This window comes from Salmo salar, chromosome 27 (assembly GCF_965601325.2).
Source record: "Salmo salar chromosome 27, fSalSal1, whole genome shotgun sequence".
Classification (NCBI taxonomy): Eukaryota; Metazoa; Chordata; class Actinopteri; order Salmoniformes; family Salmonidae; genus Salmo; species Salmo salar.
In genome coordinates this window covers 19,628,063-19,651,191 of record NC_138317.1, presented here as the reverse complement: position 1 = coordinate 19,651,191, position 23,129 = coordinate 19,628,063, and the positions used below count along the sequence as shown (strand labels likewise).

General features: G+C 41.4%; 1 protein-coding gene across 2 annotated transcripts in view; it reads right to left on the bottom strand.

Annotated features, from left to right (window-relative positions):
• The window catches only part of LOC106588624 (KH domain-containing, RNA-binding, signal transduction-associated protein 3), a 146,184-nt gene extending 124,414 nt beyond the window's left edge, over nucleotides 1–21,770 (bottom strand). Inside the window, exon 1 of one of the 2 annotated variants that reach the window (XM_014177796.3) lies at nucleotides 21,277–21,770. In XM_014177796.3, coding sequence (XP_014033271.2) covers nucleotides 21,277–21,367 — 91 coding nt within the window. In that variant the 5' untranslated portion in view covers nucleotides 21,368–21,770. The remainder of the gene's footprint in view (nucleotides 1–21,276) is intronic. The other variant, XM_014177797.3, reaches the window with a different exon arrangement.
• Nucleotides 21,771–23,129: the final 1,359 nt, after the last annotated feature.

Here is a 23,129-nt window from a genome sequence, read left to right as displayed (position 1 = left end):
AAACCAAATGGGTTCTACATGGAACCAAAAAGGGTTCTCCAAAGGAGAACTGGATAACCCTTTTAGGTTATAGATAGCACCTTTTTTTCTAAGACTATAGCAGTTCTCCCCTAGCTTTTCTCTCCAAAGCAGAAGAGTGGCTGTCCTGGCCTCTGTATGTCCCTTGTCCTGTCCTGTGCTGTCAACAATGGTAGCTAACTCAGAGGAACACAGATAATCAACTCTTACATGAAGAACAACATGATCTAAAATGAAAACTAACTGTCTGCTACATACAGAGACTCAGGGACAGACAGGGCGATGGACAGACAGGGCGAGGGACAGACAGTGAGACTAGGCAGGTGGACAGAAAGACACAGTACAGGGACAGACAGACAGACAGACAGACAGACAGACAGACAGACAGACAGACAGACAGACAGACAGACAGACAGACAGACAGACAGACAGACAGACAGACAGACAGACAGACAGACAGACAGACAGACAGACAGACAGACAGACAGACAGACAGCAGGAAGTCAATGACTGACGTGAACGGAGATGTTTTTGCCTTTGTGCAAATTTAAGAAATAGAACCATAAATTCACGAGAGACCGATCAATACACAAGACATGGGCAGACTCTGAGAGGTATTCAATGGAGGGAGCTCATTCCTGGTCAAAGGTAGTGCATTAGAAAGTGAATAGAGTGCCATTTGGGATGCATTAAATATTTCTGATCAGAGACATACTGCCTGTATGTAATACACCCTCTGTTTACTGCCACGGAGCCAGGGGCCATATTAGACTGGGTTTAGTGACAGCACACACACACACACACCATTAAGGGGTTCAAATCAAATACATTTGTATTTTTATTTACACTGTTAACGTTAACAATCGGACCAATCTCTCGCTCAGTATTATTGGTAAAGCAATGAGCATCAGTCAGTCCTGCACCATTAGGCTGGTCAGGTTACAACCAGGGCACCGCCTGACCCTTCCCTTCAGCCAGCACAGCTCTGCAAACTCTATTACTAAACCACCAAACATGTTATTTATCATGGGTTTCATTACAGATTACAGGAATAATGCCCTTTAATAACTACATTGAAAGAGGAGTAAGTTACAGTATCTGTAGTCGTACTCCAAAGAAAGAAGTGTAGCTAGGCCTATTATATACTGTGTGCTGAATGAACCTAGATTTGATTGTAAATGATTGCCCAATTAAAAAACACAACACACTAGGGTGTTTATAAAGTAAGCAGGTAATGATAAGGATATGCCTGTAACTGTGGTTAGGCTGTGAGGTGATTGTCCCATTAAAGACTTGAGTGTTTAATACCTGTCCCTCCCACAGGACCACCCTTAGATATGGACCTCTTCCATCATGTATCCAGGGCCATGCTAGAATGAAATGGGTCATAGGATACTTTAAATAAATATGATAATGAGGCAGACACTGAGCCAATCGCTAGGCGGATGTTTGTGTTCTGGACCAAGCAGTCTCTGTGGATGTTCCATTTGAATGATATGATAATAATGGAAAGAGATGTTGCTGTCTGTTTGTCGCGCCGGAGTTGAACAGAACTCGTTGTGGGAATGTGTGTGTGTTTGTGTGCATGTGTCCATGCCTATGTGTTTCTCTCATTAAAGCCAAAAAATGATTTTTTGAGAATCAATGCCTAGCTTGATGTGAAAAATATCCACGCGCTATATTAACTTAACCCTCAGACAGAAGTGTTCTGAGTGCTGTGCTCTGTCTCACTCCCCTCCAGATCTATCTCACCAGCCCTACTGTGACAGCTAGCACGACACAGCAGCTCCTCTCCTTTACGCTGGGCTCTTCCCTCTCAGCAGGTGTCACAATTATCTCTCACTGGGCAGCTCAGTGAGGTTCAGTAGAAGTAATTTAGTGGCTCAGTAGGAGTAATGTAGTGGCTCAGTAGGAGTAATGTAGTGGCTCAGTAGGAGTAATGTAGTGGCTCAGTAGAAGTAATGTAGTGGCTCAGTAGGAGTAATGTAGGGCTCAGTGGAAGTAATGTAGTGGCTCAGTAGGAGTAATGTAGTGGCTCAGTAGAAGTAATGTAGTGGCTCAGTAGGAGTAATGTAGTGGCTCAGTAGGAGTAATGTAGTGTCTCAGTAGAAGTAATTTAGTGGCTGAGTAGGAGTAATGTAGTATCTCAGTAGGAGTAATGTAGTGGCTCAGTAGAAGTAATGTAGTGGTTCAGTAGGAGTAATGTAGTGGCTCAGTAGGAGTAATGTAGTGGCTCAGTAGAAGTAATGTAGTGGCTCAGTAGGAGTAATGTAGTGGCTCAGTAGAAGTAATGTAGTGGTTCAGTAGAAGTAATGTAGTGGCTCAGTAGAAGTAATGTAGTGGCTCAGTAGAAGTAATGTAGTGGCTCAGTAGGAGTAATGTAGTGGCTCAGTAGGAGTAATTTAGTGGCTCAGTACAGCTTCAGTACTGACTGAATCTGAGTTCCAAACGCAGGTTGACGTTTATTGGGATGCGTCTTTTCCTTGAGTCAGAACTGAGCGATTTGCGGGCTCTCATATAGGGAATAGGGTGCCATTTGGGACACTCGGACACTCAGAAGGGGTAATGTACTATACTAGTGAAGCATTGTGACACATACACTGCTTCCAATTGAAGATCATCCTATCCCTCTGATAATGTAAATAAACATACAGTAAGTTGAATACACAAATATAAGTTTGAAGTCATTGTACTATACCAGGAAAACACGTACTATTACTTTAACACTGATACATTAAAGGGTGACTGATCGCAATGTTGGTTTACTAAATACAAGTGTTGTGTGATACTGAACTAATGTGTTGAAATGTTGGGCAGATATGTTTTGTCTCTGCTTAGAATGAGTCTGAACACACACAGTAACTAATAGTAATAAGCCATGACTGAATGATGTAAGAAAAAACAGCCTTAGCTCCAATTTTGACATTTTAAAAACCAAGACAATTGTGCCATCTGGTTTGCTTAATATAAGAAACTTGAAATGATTTATAATTGTACTTTTTTTATACTTAACTCTATTGTAGCAATTACATTTGCTTTTGATATTTAACCACCTAAGGTGATGTCCAGATATATATTTTTTTCAATGGATGTGTCTCAATCCACCACATCTGCCGATGTCGCACTTCTGCATCTGCAGTGAAAGGTGACAGAGCTAGAGCTGTGTTTGCCAGAACATGAGACATTCCGAAAATCTATCTTTTCATAAAATCGTCTGTAGCATACGAACGGCCCTCTATGGAATGATGAGACTCACGAACACGTTGGTGGTCTCCGTTTTGCTCTACGGCCTCCACAAGTGTCAGGAGACTCGTCTGAAGTCGGTACAGCTGATCTGCCAACTCCTATCTGTAGCATCCGAACACTAACATTATAATATCTAGGACACCCACAGGCCTCACAAGAGTCATCAGAAGGTCCCCCAGTACCAGTTGAAAACATGAATAGAAATACATATGGAGACTGTTTAATGCCAAAAATATGGAGTTAAATACAGGTTAAAAAAATATATATATATTTCATGCCCTTTCTTATATCTCTCAGATACTTCAGAACAAACTTCCTTTGTATCTTTTAGGGGGAATATATGTTGTAGTGAATTGTTATGCAATGCTTTTGTATGGGCTAATAGCAGTAAGGCCAAACATCTTCACATACTTCAAGGGGTCTTAATAAACATACTTCAACATGCATACTTCAACATACTTCAAGGGGTCTTAAACATACTTCAACATGCATACTTCAACATACTTCAAGGGGTCTTAAACATACTTCAACATGCATACTTCAACATACTTCAAGGGGTCTTAAACATACTTCAACATGCATACTTCAACATACTTCAAGGGGTCTTAAACATACTTCAACATGCATACCTCAACATACTTCAAGGGGTCTTAAACATACTTCAACATGCATACTTCAACATACTTCAAGGGGTCTTAAACATACTTCAACATGCATACTTCAACATACTTCAAGGGGTCTTAAACATACTTCAACATGCATACTTCAACATACTTCAAGGGGTCTTAAACATACTTCAACATGCATACTTCAACATACTTCAAGGGGTCTTAAACATACTTCAACATGCATACTTCAACATACTTCAAGGGGTCTTAAACATACTTCAACATGCATACTTCAACATACTTCAAGGGGTCTTAAACATACTTCAACATGCATACTTCAACATACTTCAAGGGGTCTTAAACATACTTCAACACGCATACTTCAACATACTTCAAGGGGTCTTAAACATACTTCAAAATGCATACTTCAACATACTTCAAGGGGTCTTAAAATTCTAAATGAACTAACCTGGCCCGACTTAGACAGTACTTAGCCACTGATGGGTTAAGTTGATTTAAAATCAAATACTTTAAGACTTTTACTCCCAGCCCCCGTCCCCCTAAAATTACATAAATAAAATGTAATATAAATATAGGACAAAACACACATCACGGCAAGAGGGACAACACAACACTACATAAAGAGAGACCTAAGACATCAACATAGCAAGATAGCAACACATGACAACACACCATGGTAGCAACACATGACAACCCACCATGGTAGCAACACAACATGACAACAACATAGAAGTAACAACATGGTATGATTACTTTTACTCAAGTATGACAATTGAGTACTTTTTACACCACTGTCTACACTTTACTTGTCCTCCATGGTTGGGCTCAATTCCATTTAAATTCAGTCAATTCAGGCAAACTGAAATTATAAATCCAATTCTCCTCATTGGGATTTCAATTTATCTTCTGAATTGACTGGATTGAAATGGAATTGAGCCCAACCTGTTCTCCTCAGGAGCATCTGGCAGTACTTCTGCAGCCTAGAAGCCTAGTCTGCAGCCCAAATGGCATCCTATTCCATATAGTACATTACTTAGTACATTACTTAGTGTGCAATACATGGGGAATAGGGCTACATTTGGGACGCAGCCCAGGGAAACAGCTCCGATGTCTGAAGCTGAAAAGTGATCCACTCCTCCATGTCTGTCTCTCCCTGCCTCGCTCTTCTGGCTCTGTGGCTCCTGCTTTCTAATCATGCTTCTCCAGGAACCAGGAACTGTCAATACAACAACAACCACGAAGCGGAGAAAGCAACGCAAATCACCCTCCCCTCCCTTCCCTTGTTTACCGGTCTCCCTCCAAAACTGTCTTCACTGACCAACCTAACCGCGGACGGAAAGCAATTTAAACCATAACCCCCCCACACACACCACCACCACTCTGGATGTAGGAATGTGTCTGAACCACAGATGTATTCGCTCAGCCCCCACGCTTCCTCCATGACAAATGATCTGAACAAGAAGTATCATTACCATCATCCTCAACAAGCAGACATGATGGTCAAATCACAGATGAGAGGGGAAAGGACTAGCTAGGGCTTAATAACGATAACCCTCACTCTGCTGCTGTTCGTTATACAGAGCTGGGATCTGATGTGTGTGTGATTCTTTTGCTGCTGTCAGGGGGCCAACAGCACAGCAACTGCCTCATTTAGTAATGATGGTCAAAATAACACATCTCTCATAATGGTGTTTTAAAACCAGACTACAACAACAGTGGGATGATGATCTGTAAGAGAGAGAGAGAGAGAGAGAGAGAGATGTTTGTTGTTTTGTTGTGTTGCTGCCTTTAACAAGCAGCGAAGGCAGATCCCAGGTCATATTTTTAACAAGGCTTTTGGCCAGCACAAATAGGCGGCATCGGTTTGAGTAGCAAATGGACCTACTGTCGGCCGGCAGCAAAAGAAGTACGGTTTCGTTGTCGAGCAGAGAAACAGAGGCTAACTGTCCTTGTTATGGGGGGAAACAATTCATACTTGACTCCACAAGTTCCTATTCTGGAGCTATAATAGTAAATTAGCTTTCAATACTCAATCACAGCAATATTAATTCTTAACTGACTTGCCTAGTTAAATAAAGGTTAAATAAAAAATAAAAAATAATGATCAAATACAAATGGATAAAAAAATACCATGCCTGCTGCTAATTGTCTTTGGCTGTTTTGTCAGGTATAAATTGATAGGAAATCCGTTCAATCACATCGATCTGAACTGTCTGAAGGTTGTGGCATTAAATACCTTTAAGGTTGATTGAATGCCATTATTTCAAAAGGATGAGAGGTGTTCTACTTTGTTTTAAGCAGTGAGAACAACCACGTGTGGTTGTCTGTGTCCTTCAGTTAGATGTGGATCTGCAGATATGAGGAACGTGTCCACGATGGGCCCTTGAAGATAAGTGGAAAGAAAAGAGACGTCCCGAGAATCTGAAAACAATTAGGCTTAAAAAGCATCCCCTTAAAATAGAGACAGGAGACAAAGTGAAGCAAGCGGCCTAGAAGGACAACTACAAGAGGTCCCTTGGCGATGGGGCTAGCCTAAATGAGCATCCATATCTTCCCCCCTTCTCTCAACTCCCCCTCTCTCCTCCTCCCTTCCCCCCATATCCTCCTCTCAGTATATTACAGGATAGATTCTCTTGCTCCAAAAAACTAAAAAATGCACTTAACTTTCCTTTTCTGATATCCTACTTCCACTACCTTCAGTCATGAAAGATTCAAAGATTCCTACTCAACGACACCACCGCCATCCAACTCCATGTTCAGATTTGGTCTTTTTTTTCATGATGTGAGCAAAGCACTAAAAGCCTGAAGACGTTGAGTGTTATTTCTTGAGACAGACAGACGTGCAGAGAGTTTAAGCCGAGAGCTTCAGATGAGAGATGATTCCTAGTGGCTCTTTTAACAGTAAGTTCATCATAGCAGACAGTGCAGATGAATGGGGAATGTTTTCCACACAGGAAAGAGAGAAAGTGTTATTTTAGTTATTGTCTGCAGTATGTGTGTTGGGGTGTAACATCTGGTGTTTAGTAAAAATGATTACACTGACATGGTGCTGAGTGAGAACGGATAGAGCATCTTACTGCATTTCCTGTTCATACAGAAGAATCATGGTGCAGTTAGTTAGTAGCAGTTAGTTAGTAGCCCAAACCGACTAAGCATGGCCCGACGGAAGTCTTTTTCCTGTATGGACTGGCCTTGATTTGGCGTAGACGTCTATGTTTGGTTCCGATTTGGTCTGGATCAGATCAAATCTGAACCAATCATAGACATTTATATTTGACAAGTTTGGACAGCACAGTACAGTACAGTAGAGCCCAGCAGAGTACATCACAGTACAGTACAGTACAGTACAGTAAAGAAAAGAAAAGTACAGTACAGTACAGTAGAGTACAGTACAGTACAGGACAATACATTAGAGCACAGTAGAGTAAAGTAAAGTATATTTCAGCACACTAGAGTATAGTACAGAAAAGATACTGTATTGTACTCTACTCTAATGTACTCTAATATACTCTACTGAACTAAACTCTACTGTACTGTACTCTACTCTACTAAATTAACTCTAATGTGTCAACATCACCAACAAACTATCATGGTCCAAACACACCGAGGCAGTCATGAAGAGGGCATGATAACACCTTTTCCCTCTCAGGAGACTGAAAAGATTTGGCATGGGTCCCCAGATCCTCAAAAAGTTCTACACCTACACCATTGAGAGCATCCTGACCGGTTGCTTCACCGCCTGGTATGCAACTGCACGGCATCCGACCATAAGGCGCTAGAGAGGGTAGTGCGTACGGCTCAGTACATCACTGGGACCAAGCTTCCAGCCATCCAGGACCTATATACTAGGCTGTGTCAGAGGAATGCCCACCTGGAATGCCCAAAAAAGCCTTGCAGGTGAAGCTGGTTGAGAGAATGTCAAAAAGAATGTCAAAAGGAGCCACCCTTTGCTGTCATCAAGGCAAAGGGTGGCTAATTTGAAGAATCTCAAATATAAAATATATTTGGATTTGTTTAACACTTTTTTGGTTACTACATGATTCCATATGTGTTTTTTCATAGTTTTGATGTCTTCCATATTATTCTACAATGTAGTAAATAGTATAAATACATTTAAAAAACTTGAATTAGTAGCTGTGTCCAAACCTTTGATTGGTACTGTACATGTAGAAATTACCTCGACTAACCTGTACCACCCGCACATTGACTTGGTACCAGCACCCGCACCCCCTGTATATAGCCTCGTTATTGTTTTTTTTAATGTTACTTTTTCTTAACTCTATTTCTTGAACTGCATTGTTGGTAAAGGGCTTGTAAGTAAGCATTTCACAGTATGTTCTAAACCTTTTTTATTTGTTGCAAAGGACAAATAAAATTTGATTTGATTTTGATTTGTACTGTACTGTACTGAATTAATCTCTACTGTACCGTACAGTACTCTACTGTACTGAATAAAATACTGTCCTGTACCGTACTGTACCGTACTGTACTGAATAAAAATACTGTCCTGTACCATACAGTACTCTACTGTACTGAATAAAAATACTGTCCTGTACCGTACTGTACTGAATAAAAATACTGTCCTGTACCGTACAGTACTCTACTGTACTGAATAAAAATACTGTCCTGTACCGTACAGTACTCTACTGTACTGAATAAAAATACTGTCCTGTACCATACAGTACTCTACTGTACTGAATAAAAATACTGTCCTGTACCGTACTGTACCGTACAATACTCGACCGTACTGAATAAAAATACTGTCCTGTACCGTACAGTACTCTACTGTACTGAATAAAAATACTGTCCTGTACCGTACAGTACTCTACTGTATTGAATAAAAATACTGTCCTGTACCGTACAGTACTCTACTGTATTGAATAAAAATACTGTCCTGTACCGTACAGTACTCTACTGTGCTCTACTGTTGGACAACTTTGAACATCATCGCTGCCAGCTTTTGAAAAAGCTGGCATAAGTGCATGTACAGATAGTAGCAATAAAAAATATTGCAATCATCAGTTGACTCCTCTTTATTATATTAAATAGATAAAACAATTATTATTGTGATATAAAATATACTTCATTGAGAATGTATGTGCAGCTGAAATTCGGCAATAGAATCAATTACCAAAAAATATGTATTTTCAACATCTGTACTTAACATATTTTCACTCTTCAGTAAAAAACGCAAATGAACTGTTTTTCAGTGTCTGGAAAAGGCATATTTTCAATGTCCAGAAAATACATCAATTCAACTATCATTCAGAACCGCAATGAATCTGATTTCAACATCCGGAAAATACAGATTTTAAACGCATGGAAAAAACTGTTCACCTTTCACTCAGAACCTAAAATCAACCTAACTTCAATGTCTTTTCAACATGATTTTGCTTAATGGGAAGCCTCTGAATGCATTTCATCTCATCATAAGTTTCATGCTTTTGGAGAACAACGGCTCGAAAAAGAAAGATCTATCTAAAACTATCTGAGTTCTCTTGGAGCCTCTCATAAATGATCTCTTTCTGAGTCAGTTAATGCATGTACTGCTTACATTACTAGTTTTAGGTTTGTTTTGCGAGCTTCTGATATTGCATGTTGGGGATTAGGCCCACCAAAGTAATAAAGGAGACATAGTATACATAGTGTGAACACTTCGGCTTTATATGAAATACGGGCCTCTTCTCTATGACCTTACAGAGCTGCAGCTGGTTGAAGCTCACCCTTCAGAAGATATAGGTTTACATCCTCAGTATTAGATCTGCTTGGCTTGACCTGATACCATACATACTGAGAGCAAAAAAAATGTAGAGTGGCACGTCATAGAGCAAAGCAGGCTGATTATTTTGGAAGGTTTTTATTTATTTACTAAGAGTCTAGATGGCTTATTATGCTTCCCAAATGGCACCCTATTCCCTGTGAAGTTCACTACTTTTGACCAGGGCCCATAGGATGCCAATAGGGACACCTTCTGTCATGGAGCGACACTCACAGAACTGACATAGTGCCAGCAACACAAGGTGCACAAGAAGCGAGTGAGGCGCGGCAAGGTGCTCCTTATCTGACTGAAGCGGAGCGGAGCTGCCTGCCGGTCCAGGGCTCCAGTGAGGTGGAACGATAAACATAATTAAATTGAGTTGGATTACAACAAAATGGATGGGATCAGCTGGGGAGGCGGGAAGGCTAACCCTGAACCAATCCTCTCAAAAGAAGGTGCCAACTGACACAGCACAGTGTAAATAAAGATAGAGGGGATACAGTGCTTTCGGAAAGTATTCAGACCCCTTCCCTTTTTCAACATTTTGTTACGTTACAGCCTTATTCTCAAATGGATTAAAGAAAAAAATCCTCATCAATCTACACACAATACCCCATAATGACAAAGCGAAACCAGGTTGACATTTTCGAAAATGTATAAAAAAAAAAATATAGAAATACCTTATTTACATAAGTATTCCGACCCTTTGTTATGAGACTCGTAATTGCATCTTGTTTCAATTGATCATCCTTGAGATGTTTCTACAACTTGGAGTCCACCTGTGGTAAATTCAATTGATTGGACATGATTTGGAAAGGCACACACCTGTCTATATAAGGTACCACAGTTGACAGTGCATGTCAGAGCAAAAACCAAGCCATGAGGTCGAAGGAATCGTCCGTAGAGCTCCGAGACAGGATTGTGTCGAGGCACAGATCTGGGGAATGGTATCAAAACATTTCTTCAGCATTGAAGGTCCCCCAAAACACAGTGGCCTCTATCATTCCTAAATGGAAGAAGTTTGGAACCACAAAGACACTTCCTAGCGCTGGCCACCCAGCCAAACTGAGAAATCGGGGCAGAAGGGCCTTGGTCAGTTAGGTGACCAAGAACTCGATGGTCACTCTGACAGAGCTCCAGAGTTCCTCTGCGGAGATGAGAGAACCTTCCAGAAGGACAACTGCACCAATCCAGCCTTTACAGTAGGGTGGCCAGACAGAAGCCACTCCTCAGTAAAAGGCACATGACAGTCCGCTTGGGGTTTGCCAAAAGGCCCTTAAAGGACTCTCAGAACATAACAAACACGATTCTCTGGTCTGATGAAACCAAGATTGAACTCTTTGGCCTGAATGCCAAGCGTCATGCCTGGAAGATAACTGGCACCATCCCTACGGTGAAGCATAGTGGTGGCAGCATTATGCTGTGGGGATGTTTTTCAGAGGCAGGGACTGGGAGACTAGTCAGGATCGAGGGAAAGATGAACGGAACAAAGTACAGAGAGATCCTTGATGCAAACCTTCTCCAGAGCACTCAGGACCTCAGACTGGGGTGAAGGTTCACCTCCCAGCAGGACAACGACCCTAAGCACACAGCCAAGACAACGCAGGAGTGGATTCAAGACAAGTCTCTGAATGTCCTTGAGTTGCCCAGCCTGAGCCTAGACTTGAACCCGACCAAACATCTATGGAGAGACCTGAAAATAGCTGTGCAGCGACGCTCCCCATCCAACCTGACAGAGCTTGAGGGGATCTGCAGAGAAGAATGGGAGAAACTCCCCAAATACAGGTGTGCCAAGCTTGTAACTTCATTCCCAAGAAGACTCAATGCTGTAATTGCTGCCAAAGGTGATTCAACAAAGTACTGAGTAAAGAGTCTGAATACTTATGTAAATGTTATATTTCAGGTTTTTATTTTTAATACATTTGCAAAAAAATCTAAAAACTGTTTTCACTTTGTCATTATGGGGTCTTGTGCGTAGACTGATGAGGGACTAATTTAAAAACAAAATCATTTTAGAATAAGGCTGCAAAGTAACAAAATGTGTAAAAAGTCAAGGGGTCTGACTACTTTCCGAATGCACTGTATAAAAAGAGTGGGGGAAGACATGAGAGGGAAGGAGGGGAGAAGAAGTAAGCTGTCAGAGAAAGAGAGAGATCAAGGTAAGGGCACTGAAAAGGCCCCTTGTCAAAACGAGGACACAACTACTCCACAGTGAAGCAGATCAATGGCAGTTCATAGAATCTGATAGGATTCTAATCACTGCTAGAAAGCAGGTAGATGTACAGAGAAGAGACAGAGAGGAGTGACGCTGTTTGGATGTGCAGAACTATTATTAGACAACTTGATACTCCCGGGCTACACAGTCAGTCTGAGAGCAAAAACATACAACAGCATTTGCTTTGGGCCTCGTTCTCATTCGGGTATCTTTTGAACCTGTCAAGCAAGCATGGTTGGGGCCAAATTAAACACTGTTCGATGTGTGAAAACAGTTGTCTGTTTTTTTACATGAGTGACAAATATGAATAAGCATTTCATTTACAGCATTCCCATCTTTTGAACGAGTGGTCAATTTACACTTGTCCTTCTCCCCACAGCTATACAACCACACCGTTTCACTCAGAGGGAATCGGCATGCACAAGACGTGTCTGCCTATTCAGCTATTCATCTGAACACATAAACTAACCTCACCATGAAAGGTTTTTTAGACACAGAAAATGGTTCTAGGAGATTCAGAGGGTATGGATTGAAAGCAGGGGTCTACACCTTAACCTGCCTTTCTCTATCATATTTCTTTTTTATTATTATTTGTCACTTTCACATCTAGCTATTTTTCCATTACCACTTTTCCTTTTCTTTTTTCTACTTCAATTCCAATTTCATTCCACTCCTCTCTTTCCTCCTCCACCCTAATGCCATTTTGGTCCAATCCTTCACAAAGAACATTCCCCCAGGGGATGTGAACCCTTAACTCTTTCAGTTGCCCCAAGCTACAGTAAACAAATGCCCACATACCAGAGCTCTCTCTCTCTCTCTCTGTCTCTCTCTAGCTCTGAGTCTAATCCAGTGTAATCCCACAGTGATGTCTTGGGCAGACAGCAGTGCATTATCATCCAATAAGAAAATGATGAATGGATTTATAATTGTGGCGGGCGAGAACACAGTTTGCCCTGGATTAACATAAGAGTTAAAGTAACGTAATGGTGGTGAGTAGAGCTGGGGCCAAAAGGCTTGGGGGAGGAGAGGGGCTGGGGCCAGGAGGCCGTGTACAGCTCTGAGTCTGACCTGCAGTTGGAGGTCTGTGCTGGTAGCTGGTGCTGCTGGTTGAGTTGAAGACCTCACCACTCACTGACCACACGCTGGGCTTAAGACTAGAACCATACATTTAAAAAATCTGCAAAAAATACCTAAAAAAAAATACCTACTCCTTCCCTGACTTTTCATAAAAGTTTGTATTTTACACTGCTCATCTGTCAGAATTTTAAAATCTCAAACAGAAAAGTATTTAGAGCCTTTTTCTCCCACTCCGATTCCCAACTTTACCCGCCAAGACAATGTGCTGTAGGACGTTGGTGCTAATGCATCTCTCTCTCCTCACTGAATGAATGACAAAAGGACTCTATTAATAATCAAATGTATTGTAAGGGAAACAGAAACATGCTACCTGTTGCAGTAGGCCTTTAGAATAATGCAAAACATATCCTCGACTCTATCCAATGAAGCAAACGATGCCAGCCCACTGGATGAATGACAAATGGATGGAATGAACGATATTTGTGCAAGTTACTTCTCAATCAAATTGAAATGAGGCCTAACTGAATGATGAGGGTTAAGAGGTTGATTAAATTTAGAACAACACAAGTGTAATGATGAGTTTGTGTTATGCCTACTTATCAGCATTGGCGCTCTAATCAAATGTACTGTAAGGGAAAGGAAAACATCCTAGTTGTGGCAGTAGGCCTTTAGAATAATGCAAAACATATCCTTGACTCTATCCAAGTTAATGAGCAGGAAACAGGCTGACTGGCGCAGGCTGCGGGTCAGCCTGCGCAGCCGGCTCATCGAAACTACACCTAAACTATACCGAAACGAATTTCACACATAATAAGGTGTGTAGCTTATAGCCCATATTACACTGACAATATCTGATGACTGACAGTATTAGACCTGTACATGGTACATGAAGAGATGTGCGCATTTTGTAATTTACAGGTGCAGGGAAAGGACCATCTTCAGAGTCACATGCAGTTAAAATATTGTGGTTTCTATATAGTATCAGAAAGAGCATATTCTGCAGTTTCTATGATACTGACGTTTGTCAAATATCTCTCATAAATCAAGAGGTGCAGCTCTATTTCCAAATGTCTTTATTAATTACTATAACTCTATTACTAATCGATTATACAAACAAAGTTGATCAAATGGAACCACTGTAATGTTTTTATTGTAATGGGAATGAAAATAGGCTATAGGACTATGTTTTTTCTAGGACTTTGTAGAATTACACCACAAAATATCCTTTACTCTATCTAAACTACTTTTGTTGTTATTCTTTTTTTATTGAAATATTCCCACCTATATTTCTTAAAGCAATTAATCCTTTATATTTGTTTATGCACTATTTATCAAGAAATGGTGTTTATGTTTTCTGCACCTTGCAGGTAGATATGCATTTGGTGCATATGCTAAAGGGGACGCCCGGCAACGTTCTCCAGCAGGTTCTTATAGGCTGAAAGGCCAAGCGGTTCTAGTGTTAAATTATCTCATTACAGATCTGGGGTTCTCTGACTTCTACTGCCCTCTCTAAATAAGCACCGGTACATTATTTAAGACAGCGATGAGAGGCTATAGAGCACTGTTGGATAGCAGCTAGGGGGAAGGGGCCAATCAGGAAATGGTAAAGTATCTTTTTTTTTAATGTTATCACAATTGATTGTATTTTAAACTATCATGCTTTGTATTGTCCATGGGGTTTTGTCCAAGGGTGTCCTGGTAGGCCGGCTATCATGACCCATATCAGCGTGCTACGCCTGGGCCTGATTTGCTATCAGGAAGATATTAGGTTTCTCTTTATTAAAATGAGTTTTGTGTGGACTGTTTATATTGACTCTGAAGCCAGCTATTTAATTGATTGAATTAGTCTTAGTTAATCTTTCATTGAACGCAGTGATGAGATGCAGAGAGGTGCTTCCACTGTGTCACTGCTGACAGCGAAAAACGTAAAGCTTTAAACACTTCCTACTCGTTTTAGCTAAAAGTTCAATGCAAAGCACCTTTTCCAAGCCACTGGGTTTTAATGAAAGGCATGCAATGAAATTGCACATCATAACGGAAATAACACGGATGATGTGGATGTTGAGAAATAAATAACTTGAGCCACCCTTGCTTCTTGGAAACCATACACAAAAGTAATAATTTGACCAAATATTTAGGAAGGTCACCATTTCATGGAGTCCGTGAAGGAAGAAACCAAATGGAAAAAGTGGTAAGCAAGTTAGATCCAAAAAACTGATTTTCAATCAAGTCAAATTAATCTATTGTGTTAGAGGTTTCATGAATTTTATACTGCATCTAAACAAAGTAAATATTTTTTAAGATTGTTCTATTCATCAGTTGGGGTTTATATAAACTACAATATGAGGTGTTAAACCTAGCATGAAAGTGAATCCTTGTAGCTGTGTGGGCTAATATAGTCTAAATGTTTGGCATGGGGTAAGTTGAGAAGATGTAATTATTTTCTTCCCATGATGCAAGGCATTATCACTGGGATATGAGGTGACAATAGGGCCTACATTAAAATTATTTTCAGAAGTACAAAGGGTTTTTAGGGGTTAAGCCTGTGCTAAAAGATGCTTAATATGATTAAAAGACTAAAAGCGATTGATTGTGTTGAAATGTGTTTGGGAAATAAAGATAGAAATGGTTTTAAAAAGGTAGTGGTAATATTTAATTCAGTACAGAAAGATGTAGGCGGCTTAACTCCGATTTTATTTAACCTTTATTTAACTAGGCAAGCCAGTTAAGAACAAATTCGTATTTACAATGATGGCCTACCCTAACCCGAACGACACTGGGCCAATTGTGTGCCACCCTATGGGACTCCCAATCCCGGACGGTTTTGATACAGCCTTTAACTTACCCTGTCCCGCGGCTCAACTTACCCCAGTAAATTGGCACAGTAAATTGTGCCAAGAGACCACTTTTTTAGGACAAGCTAGGTTTTCAATACTGTAAAGTTTACAAGAATTCTGAATATTTCCAGGGATACACAACACCCTGAAATAAATGTACATACTGTATCTTTGATATAAATAATATTAGATTTCCCTTTACGGTGATGCTGAATGTACAAAATGGCTCAACTTACCCCACATAATTATATGAATACAATTGAGAAAGAAAGAGTGAATAGATTTTTCTGACTACAACTTTTGACTACAGCAATCAGGTTTCCCACCAAGTAAGCCAGAATATTGCTTTAATTTGCTTCTCATCTCATCTCAGTGACATAACTGATTCCTCTACAGTGATAACTGGGTTGTTTATCCTTATGATGGAATATTACATTATATAATATAAAATGGTATCTAGACAATCGTCACGTTGGCATGAAGGATTGAGAGACAGACTCAGGAATGCGTAATATGGGCTTTTACTTCACCCAAATTACGGCGTACCGTGTAAAGGAACGGGGACGAAGACCAAACAAACACGTAACAAAAACACAGGGTTGAAACCCAAACTAAAGAGCGAGGAGTACCTCAAATAAACACACACGCGCATAATGATTAACACACGGGACGAGACCCGTAATCATCTGCACAATCCACAAGGGCACGAAAGCCCGAAACACACAGCACAGGTCCTCACACGACCAACGGACATAGTAACAATAATCGACAGGACAATGGAAACCAAGGGCACACTTATACAAATACTAATCACTGGGAATAGGGGCCAGGTGTGCGTAATGAAATTTCCGGAGGGATCCGTGACAACATTCATTTGTTGCTTCTGCATTTTATCCACAAACTAGCGAACCTGGATTTGTCAGAACACATCCTAAATGGCACCCTATTCTTTATATAATGCACTACTTTCTACTAGGGCCCCTAGGACTCTGGACAAAATTAGTGCACTATGTAGGGAATACAGTGTCATTAGGGACGTAGGGAATAAGGTGCCATTAGGGACGCACTGTTGAATTACTGCATCACCACCTCATTACCAGTGACATAACGGGTGTTCCGTGCGTCACACATTAACAATGAGATCAATGCCGCCGTGTAAACGAATCAATCCTATAAATGACGTGCCATTAGGTTTTATCACCAAGCGTGGCTGTCTCAGTCTGTGTTAGGCCTACATCTCAACCTCCTGTAGAGTCTTCTGGGACAGCACTCAGCAAACACCTCAGACCTCTGAGCCACAGCACACACACACACACACAGCACCACTCAGCACCTTACACACTGCAACCCTGCACTACTAGGCTGAATTTAAAGCGGTTGCTGGGTCTCTCTGTCGCTCTCTCTCTCTCTCTCTCTCTCTCTCTCTCTCTCTCTCTCTCTCTCTCTCTCTCTCTCTCTCTCTCTCCGCTCTCTCTCTCTCTCTCTAGCTCTCTCACTTCACCTGTGAGTTCAAAAGCATAACAGTATATCTGTAGGTCAGATCCCACAGTAAGTGGACCCCCTTCTGTCCTGTATCTGTCTCCCTGTGTTGCCGACTAGCTCAGCGTGCTGGCCTGCCACCGATGTTTATCACTATCAACCACCGTTTCCCGAGCAACACAACAGTATCCCAGGCTTTGATGCTCTGCCAAGGCCTATTTCTGCTCACTGCTGGGTGTGCGTTCCTATGCTGCGTCCAAAATAGCACCATTGGTCAAAAGGAGTGCACTACTGTATATAGGGAATAGGGTGGGTGCTTTTTTGGATGCCGCACTAGTCTGCAGTGCACACAGACACAGTACATTTTAGGGCCAATCTAAGACCATCTAATGCTACGCTGAATAGCTTCTCTTCCTGATGATGCTAGAGGGATATATTCCTAGAAGGAAAGGTGCTATATAGAACCAAAAAGGGTTCTAATGGCTGTCCCCATAGGAGAACACTTTGAAGAACCCCTTTTGTTTCCCGGTAGAACCCTTTTGGTTCTAGGTAGAACTCTTTTGAGTTCCATTTAGAACTCTTCCACAGAGGGTTCTACATGGAACCCAAAAGAGTTCTACCTGGAAGCCAAAAGGGTTCTACATGGAACCAAAAAGGGTTCCCCTATGTTGACAGCCGCAGGACCCTTTTGGAACCCTGTATACTGTATGTATGAACCAACTGCTACAGGAGATCTCCTGAAATAAGTTCTGTAATGGACTCCACCACACACCTGATCATATATCTTTGTTCAAAAGTGCTAGGATCATTTTACTCTGGGTTCCTTCCATTGTGGCCTAATCTGTTCTACCAAGCGGAGCTCTTTAATGTAATACAAACACTGTGCTGGGTTCCTAAAGCGGAACAGACAGTTCTAAGATAAGGTATCATATAGAACTAGTGGAAGAGCAGTTCTGCTCATGTGCAGAACCAGGGTTGGCTCCACAGAGATGGGCAGAAGGTCCTGGAATACTTGGAGCGAGCAGCATGTTTTACATGTAATAAAACAACTTATAGCGGGTGGGCCTATATATCTGTGTTGAAGTGGATATAGCAGGTATTTTCTTTTTTTAAAAACCTTGAAATATTGGATGCTGTTTCTATAATTTAAAACAAGAAAGGCCCTCTAAGCTAAACACAATTTTTTCAAAAATGTTGCATTCTATGTGAAGTTATCACAGCCGAAAGCAGTCCTGTTGAATTCCTTTAAGTTATTTATTATTGTGGTTAAATTAACACTTCAATGTATCTAATTAGATACATGACAAGATATTTACGTCAATTCATGTCAGCAGTGAAGTCAGTACTGAACAGGCCTAGCTGGAGCTGTGGCTGTAGAAGTATTTCAATAATTGTTTTCCATCAGAGGTGCTTATCTATTATATCTAATTGTAAAAAATAAAAAACGTTAAAACATATGTAACATACACCGGGTAGGTGCAGTGGAAGGTGTTGTTTTACAGTGTCAGCCGGAGTAGTACGGCGACCCTATAGCAAAGTAGGGTTAAGTGCCTTGCTCAAGGACACATCGTCAGATATTTCACCTTGACGGCTCGGGCCCAACTCTCTAACCGCTAGGCTACTTGCCGCCCTACAGTATACCTACAGTATGGTACAGGTATCTAAAATCCCATCTTCCCTAGCAAGTGTATCTCTCCAGACATTGAGTTATCTATCTAGCATGTGGCCACTCACGGTCTGTCTCTGTGTGTGCTTACTCTCGGTAGATCTGCTCATGTCCCCTGCCAATTGCATAATCAAGTCGGGAGCTGGTGGGGAAGATGCCAGAAGAAGTGTTATATTAGAGAAGTGCTTAAAGTAGCGCTCTGTTCAATTGCATCATGTGCCATCTGTTTCGTAAGAGGGAGATAACAGTATTTACATTTTGGAGTTTGTGGCAAACTGTTACTGACTGTTACTGACTGTTACTGACTGTTACTGACTGTTAAGGACAGTTACTGACTGTTAAGGACAGTTACTGACTGTTAAGGACAGTTACTGACTGTTAAGGACAGTTACTGGCTCCTACTGACTGACTCATGGCAGCTCTGAGCCTTGTTTGGTTGATGAAATGCGACTACCATCTTCACCTTATTCCCTATGTAGTGGACTACTTTTGACCTATATATTGCACTACAATAGTTCAAAGCAAATGTACTGTAGGGGACAGGATAGCATTTGGGACACGGCCCCAGAACATCACAAGTTTAAGTAAATCTTAAATGAATCTGTTAAAATGATAGGATCCAAGAGTTGCTATATTACAGTGGAAATGCTTGTGAAATATTAAGAATCATACTCCTCCAACTCCATGGAAAGCGTTGGCTCGTTCATTTCTACGACTTATGTGAACCCTCAGCGACACTCTGTCGAAGAAACAGGTGCTACGTTAAACCAAATGTATATTTCCTTCAAATCACATTTACATCTCATGTCGAGCTAGGAAATCTGTGCTGGAGAAAAAGGCCAAACAAATTTGACGAATTGAAACCAGCTGATAAGGAGAAAGTGCTGAGTAAAATATGCTCTTATCTCCGTGATTCAGCTCTATGCGAGAGAGCTGACAGAAACACATTCATAAAGGCCCTTCTGTCCCGGTATTTTAACCTAACTCAATGCTTTCAGCTTTTCTTTCCAGTATTGCCCAACTCAATACTTTTAGCTATAGGCTGTTTCACTTTCTTAAAACTGAACAATCTATCCATAACGGGTACAAAATGGGACTGGGTACAGAGTGGCCTCCTGCATGCCACACAACTGTGTTAGCCCACTGAGCTAAAGCCTAGGCATTAGCTCAGGGAGTCAACACAAGTCATCAGGTCTCAGGCACGGTTACTCTTCATGGAGCAAGGCATACAGCTGAATACTACTCTATAGGAGTATTATATCTAGTAGTCTATGTATTTCTCTCTTGTGTGTCAGGTACAGATACAGTTCAACAACTGTGGATGTACATTTTACATCAGTAGCTGCATACATGTAATAAAGTCATCACAGTCATTCAAATTAGGTGGCCAGTAGCCTAGTATACAAATAAATCATAAGTTTTCTTTCAAAGCTTAGCGAGGTATAGCCATTTTGAAAATATGATTTTATTTCCTGAAATCCAGGCAGACAGCACTAGAGACTAAGCTCATTTACGAGTGCTATTTCAAGGATGTATTAGGATGCTATTCCAGTGCTCTTCCCGCCAGAATGGATCCAAGGGAGTGCATCTGGAAGTATTTGCAAAATTCTGACAGCTTCAAAGCAAACGGTATGCTCGGCGCGCAGACGTCTCAGCAATGGATTAATTAAACAGTCTTGAATTCAAATCGCTGTGGAACACGCGCTTCCATCCGCTCAATTGCATTAGAATCAAGTCAAGTTCTTCAAAGGGGAAAACAAATCCAACGTATAATGACCATGTGTTTATTCCACTGTTAACATCATCATTTACACATGTCTCAGTGCTGGATGACTGGGCTACTTGGAGAAGCTCCTACATCGTTATCAGTTCATAGTAGTAGTTGTATGCAAACATAGAGACATGTAGTATTACCAAATACTGTAGGCCTACATTGTATACAAAAATAGTGGTGTTTTACAATTATGATTGAATGTTTATTTATGTACAGGCTAACAGAAAGGCATGGCATTGTATAGCGTAGTCGCTGTCTGTGTCATTCAACTTATCAGATGTATTCCAGACAGTTATTCATATGTTCAACTAATCAACAAGCCCTTAGTAGAATCAAATATGCTGGTTCTGGAATACATGAAATAGCCTGTGTGCGGAGCTGGTCTGTATCATGGTCCATTTGGGACAGCACCAAATGAAAACGTCAAACATGTCTTTAAAGTGTAATAGTATGTCAAAGTGGCACCAACATAACCCAACCAGCATAGGAACCAACATAACTCAAACAGCATAGGTTAGTGCTCCAAGCTATAGCGTAGAAACGTCCCATAATAAATTGGGATGTTTTCTTTTCGTACCTTGATCTAGTAATCGTAGAGAGTGATGAAACGTGGGGTCCAGTTTGTCCTTCTCCGCCATCAGCTCCGGTAAGTACTTTTCGGTATCCATCTCGTCCCGTGACTTTGGTCCAGGCCGTCCACAAAATGATTCAGAAGCGATACAATTCAAAAACCTCGCCTTATTCCCAACACCTGCCCTCACCGAAACTATCAGCGGTAAATTATTTTAAAAAAGAAAAGGAATGCGGCAATGTCATTTGCAGTCACTATAACAACATCATATAAGTAGTTCAAAGCTGTAACATCGACCTAAAACTGTCTGTGCGCGGGTGTCTCTGGTAGGAATTCCGTTATCCCATCGGTGTACTAGCCTATATGTTCACCGTCACGGTGCAGACCCCTCACATGCAACACCGCCGAACGAGAGGCTCTCTGCGTTCTGTAAACAAGATCTTTGAAGCTCCCCCGGAACGTCTCCAGTAGCAACGAGGGCTCATTCCAGCCCCTCTACTATTGGTTGCCGATCAGTGTGCAACCCAATGGAATGTAGTCGTTAAGGGGCGGGCGCTCGAGAACGAGCGGAACAGTTGGAAGTGTCCTTGGTGCTGATTCCGCGGCGCACGGCTATGGGTTGTTGGATGTGACACGAGCCAGCAACGAGCTGAATTACATGAACATTAACAACGTATCCTCATCAATCTACACACAATACCCCATAATGACAAAGCGAAAACTATTTGTTAGAAATTTGTTCAAATTTATTTAAAAAAATGTATTAAACAAAATACCTTATTCACATAAGGATTCAGACCCTTTGCTCTGAGACTCGAAATTGAGGTCAGGTGTATCCTGTTTCCACTGATCATCCTTGAGATGTTTCTACAACTTGATTGAAGTCCACCTGTGATAAATTCAATAGATTGGATACAATTTGGAAAGGCACACACCTGTCTAAATAAGGTCCCACAGTTGACAGTGGATGTCAGAGCAAAACCCAAGCCATGAGGTTGAAGGAATTGTCCGTAGAACTCCGAGACAGGATTGAGTCGAGGCACAGATCTGGGGAAGGGTACCAAAGCATTTCTGCATCATTGAAGGTCCCCAAGAACACAGTGGCCTTCGTCATTCTTAAATGGAAGAAGTTCGGAAACACCAAGACTCTTCGTAGAGCTAGCAGCCCGGCCAAACTGAGCAATCAGGGGAGAAGGGCCTTGGTCAGGGAGGTGACCAAGAACCCGATGGTCACTCCGACAGAGCTACAGACTTCCTCTGTAGAGATGGGAGAATCAGAAGGACAACCATCTTCACAGCACTCCACCAATCAGGCCTTTATAGGAGTGTGGCCAGACAGAAACCACTCCTCAGTAACAGGCACATGACAGCCAGCTTGGAGTTTGCCAAAAGGCCCCTAAAGGACTCTCAGACCATGAGAAACAAGATTTTCTGGTCTGATGAAACCAAGATTTAACTATTTGGCCTGAATGCCAAGCGTCATGTCTGGAGGAAACCTGGCACCATCCCTACGGTGAAGCATGGTGGTGGCAGTATTATGCTGTGGGGATGTTTATCAGCAGCAGAGAATGGGAGACTATTCAGGATCAAGGAAAAGATGAACGGAGCAAAGTACAGAGAGATCCTTCATAAAAACTTGCTCCAGAGCGCTCAGGACCTCAGACTGGGGTGAAGGTTAACCTTTCAACAGGACAACGACCCTAAGCACACAGCCAAGACAACGCAGGAGTGGCTTCAGGACAAGTCTTTGAATGTCGTTGAGTGGCCCAGCCAGAGACCGGACTTGAACATCTCTGGATAGACTTAAAAATATTTGAGCAGCGACGCACCCCATTTTAAAAAATAAATGTGCAAACATT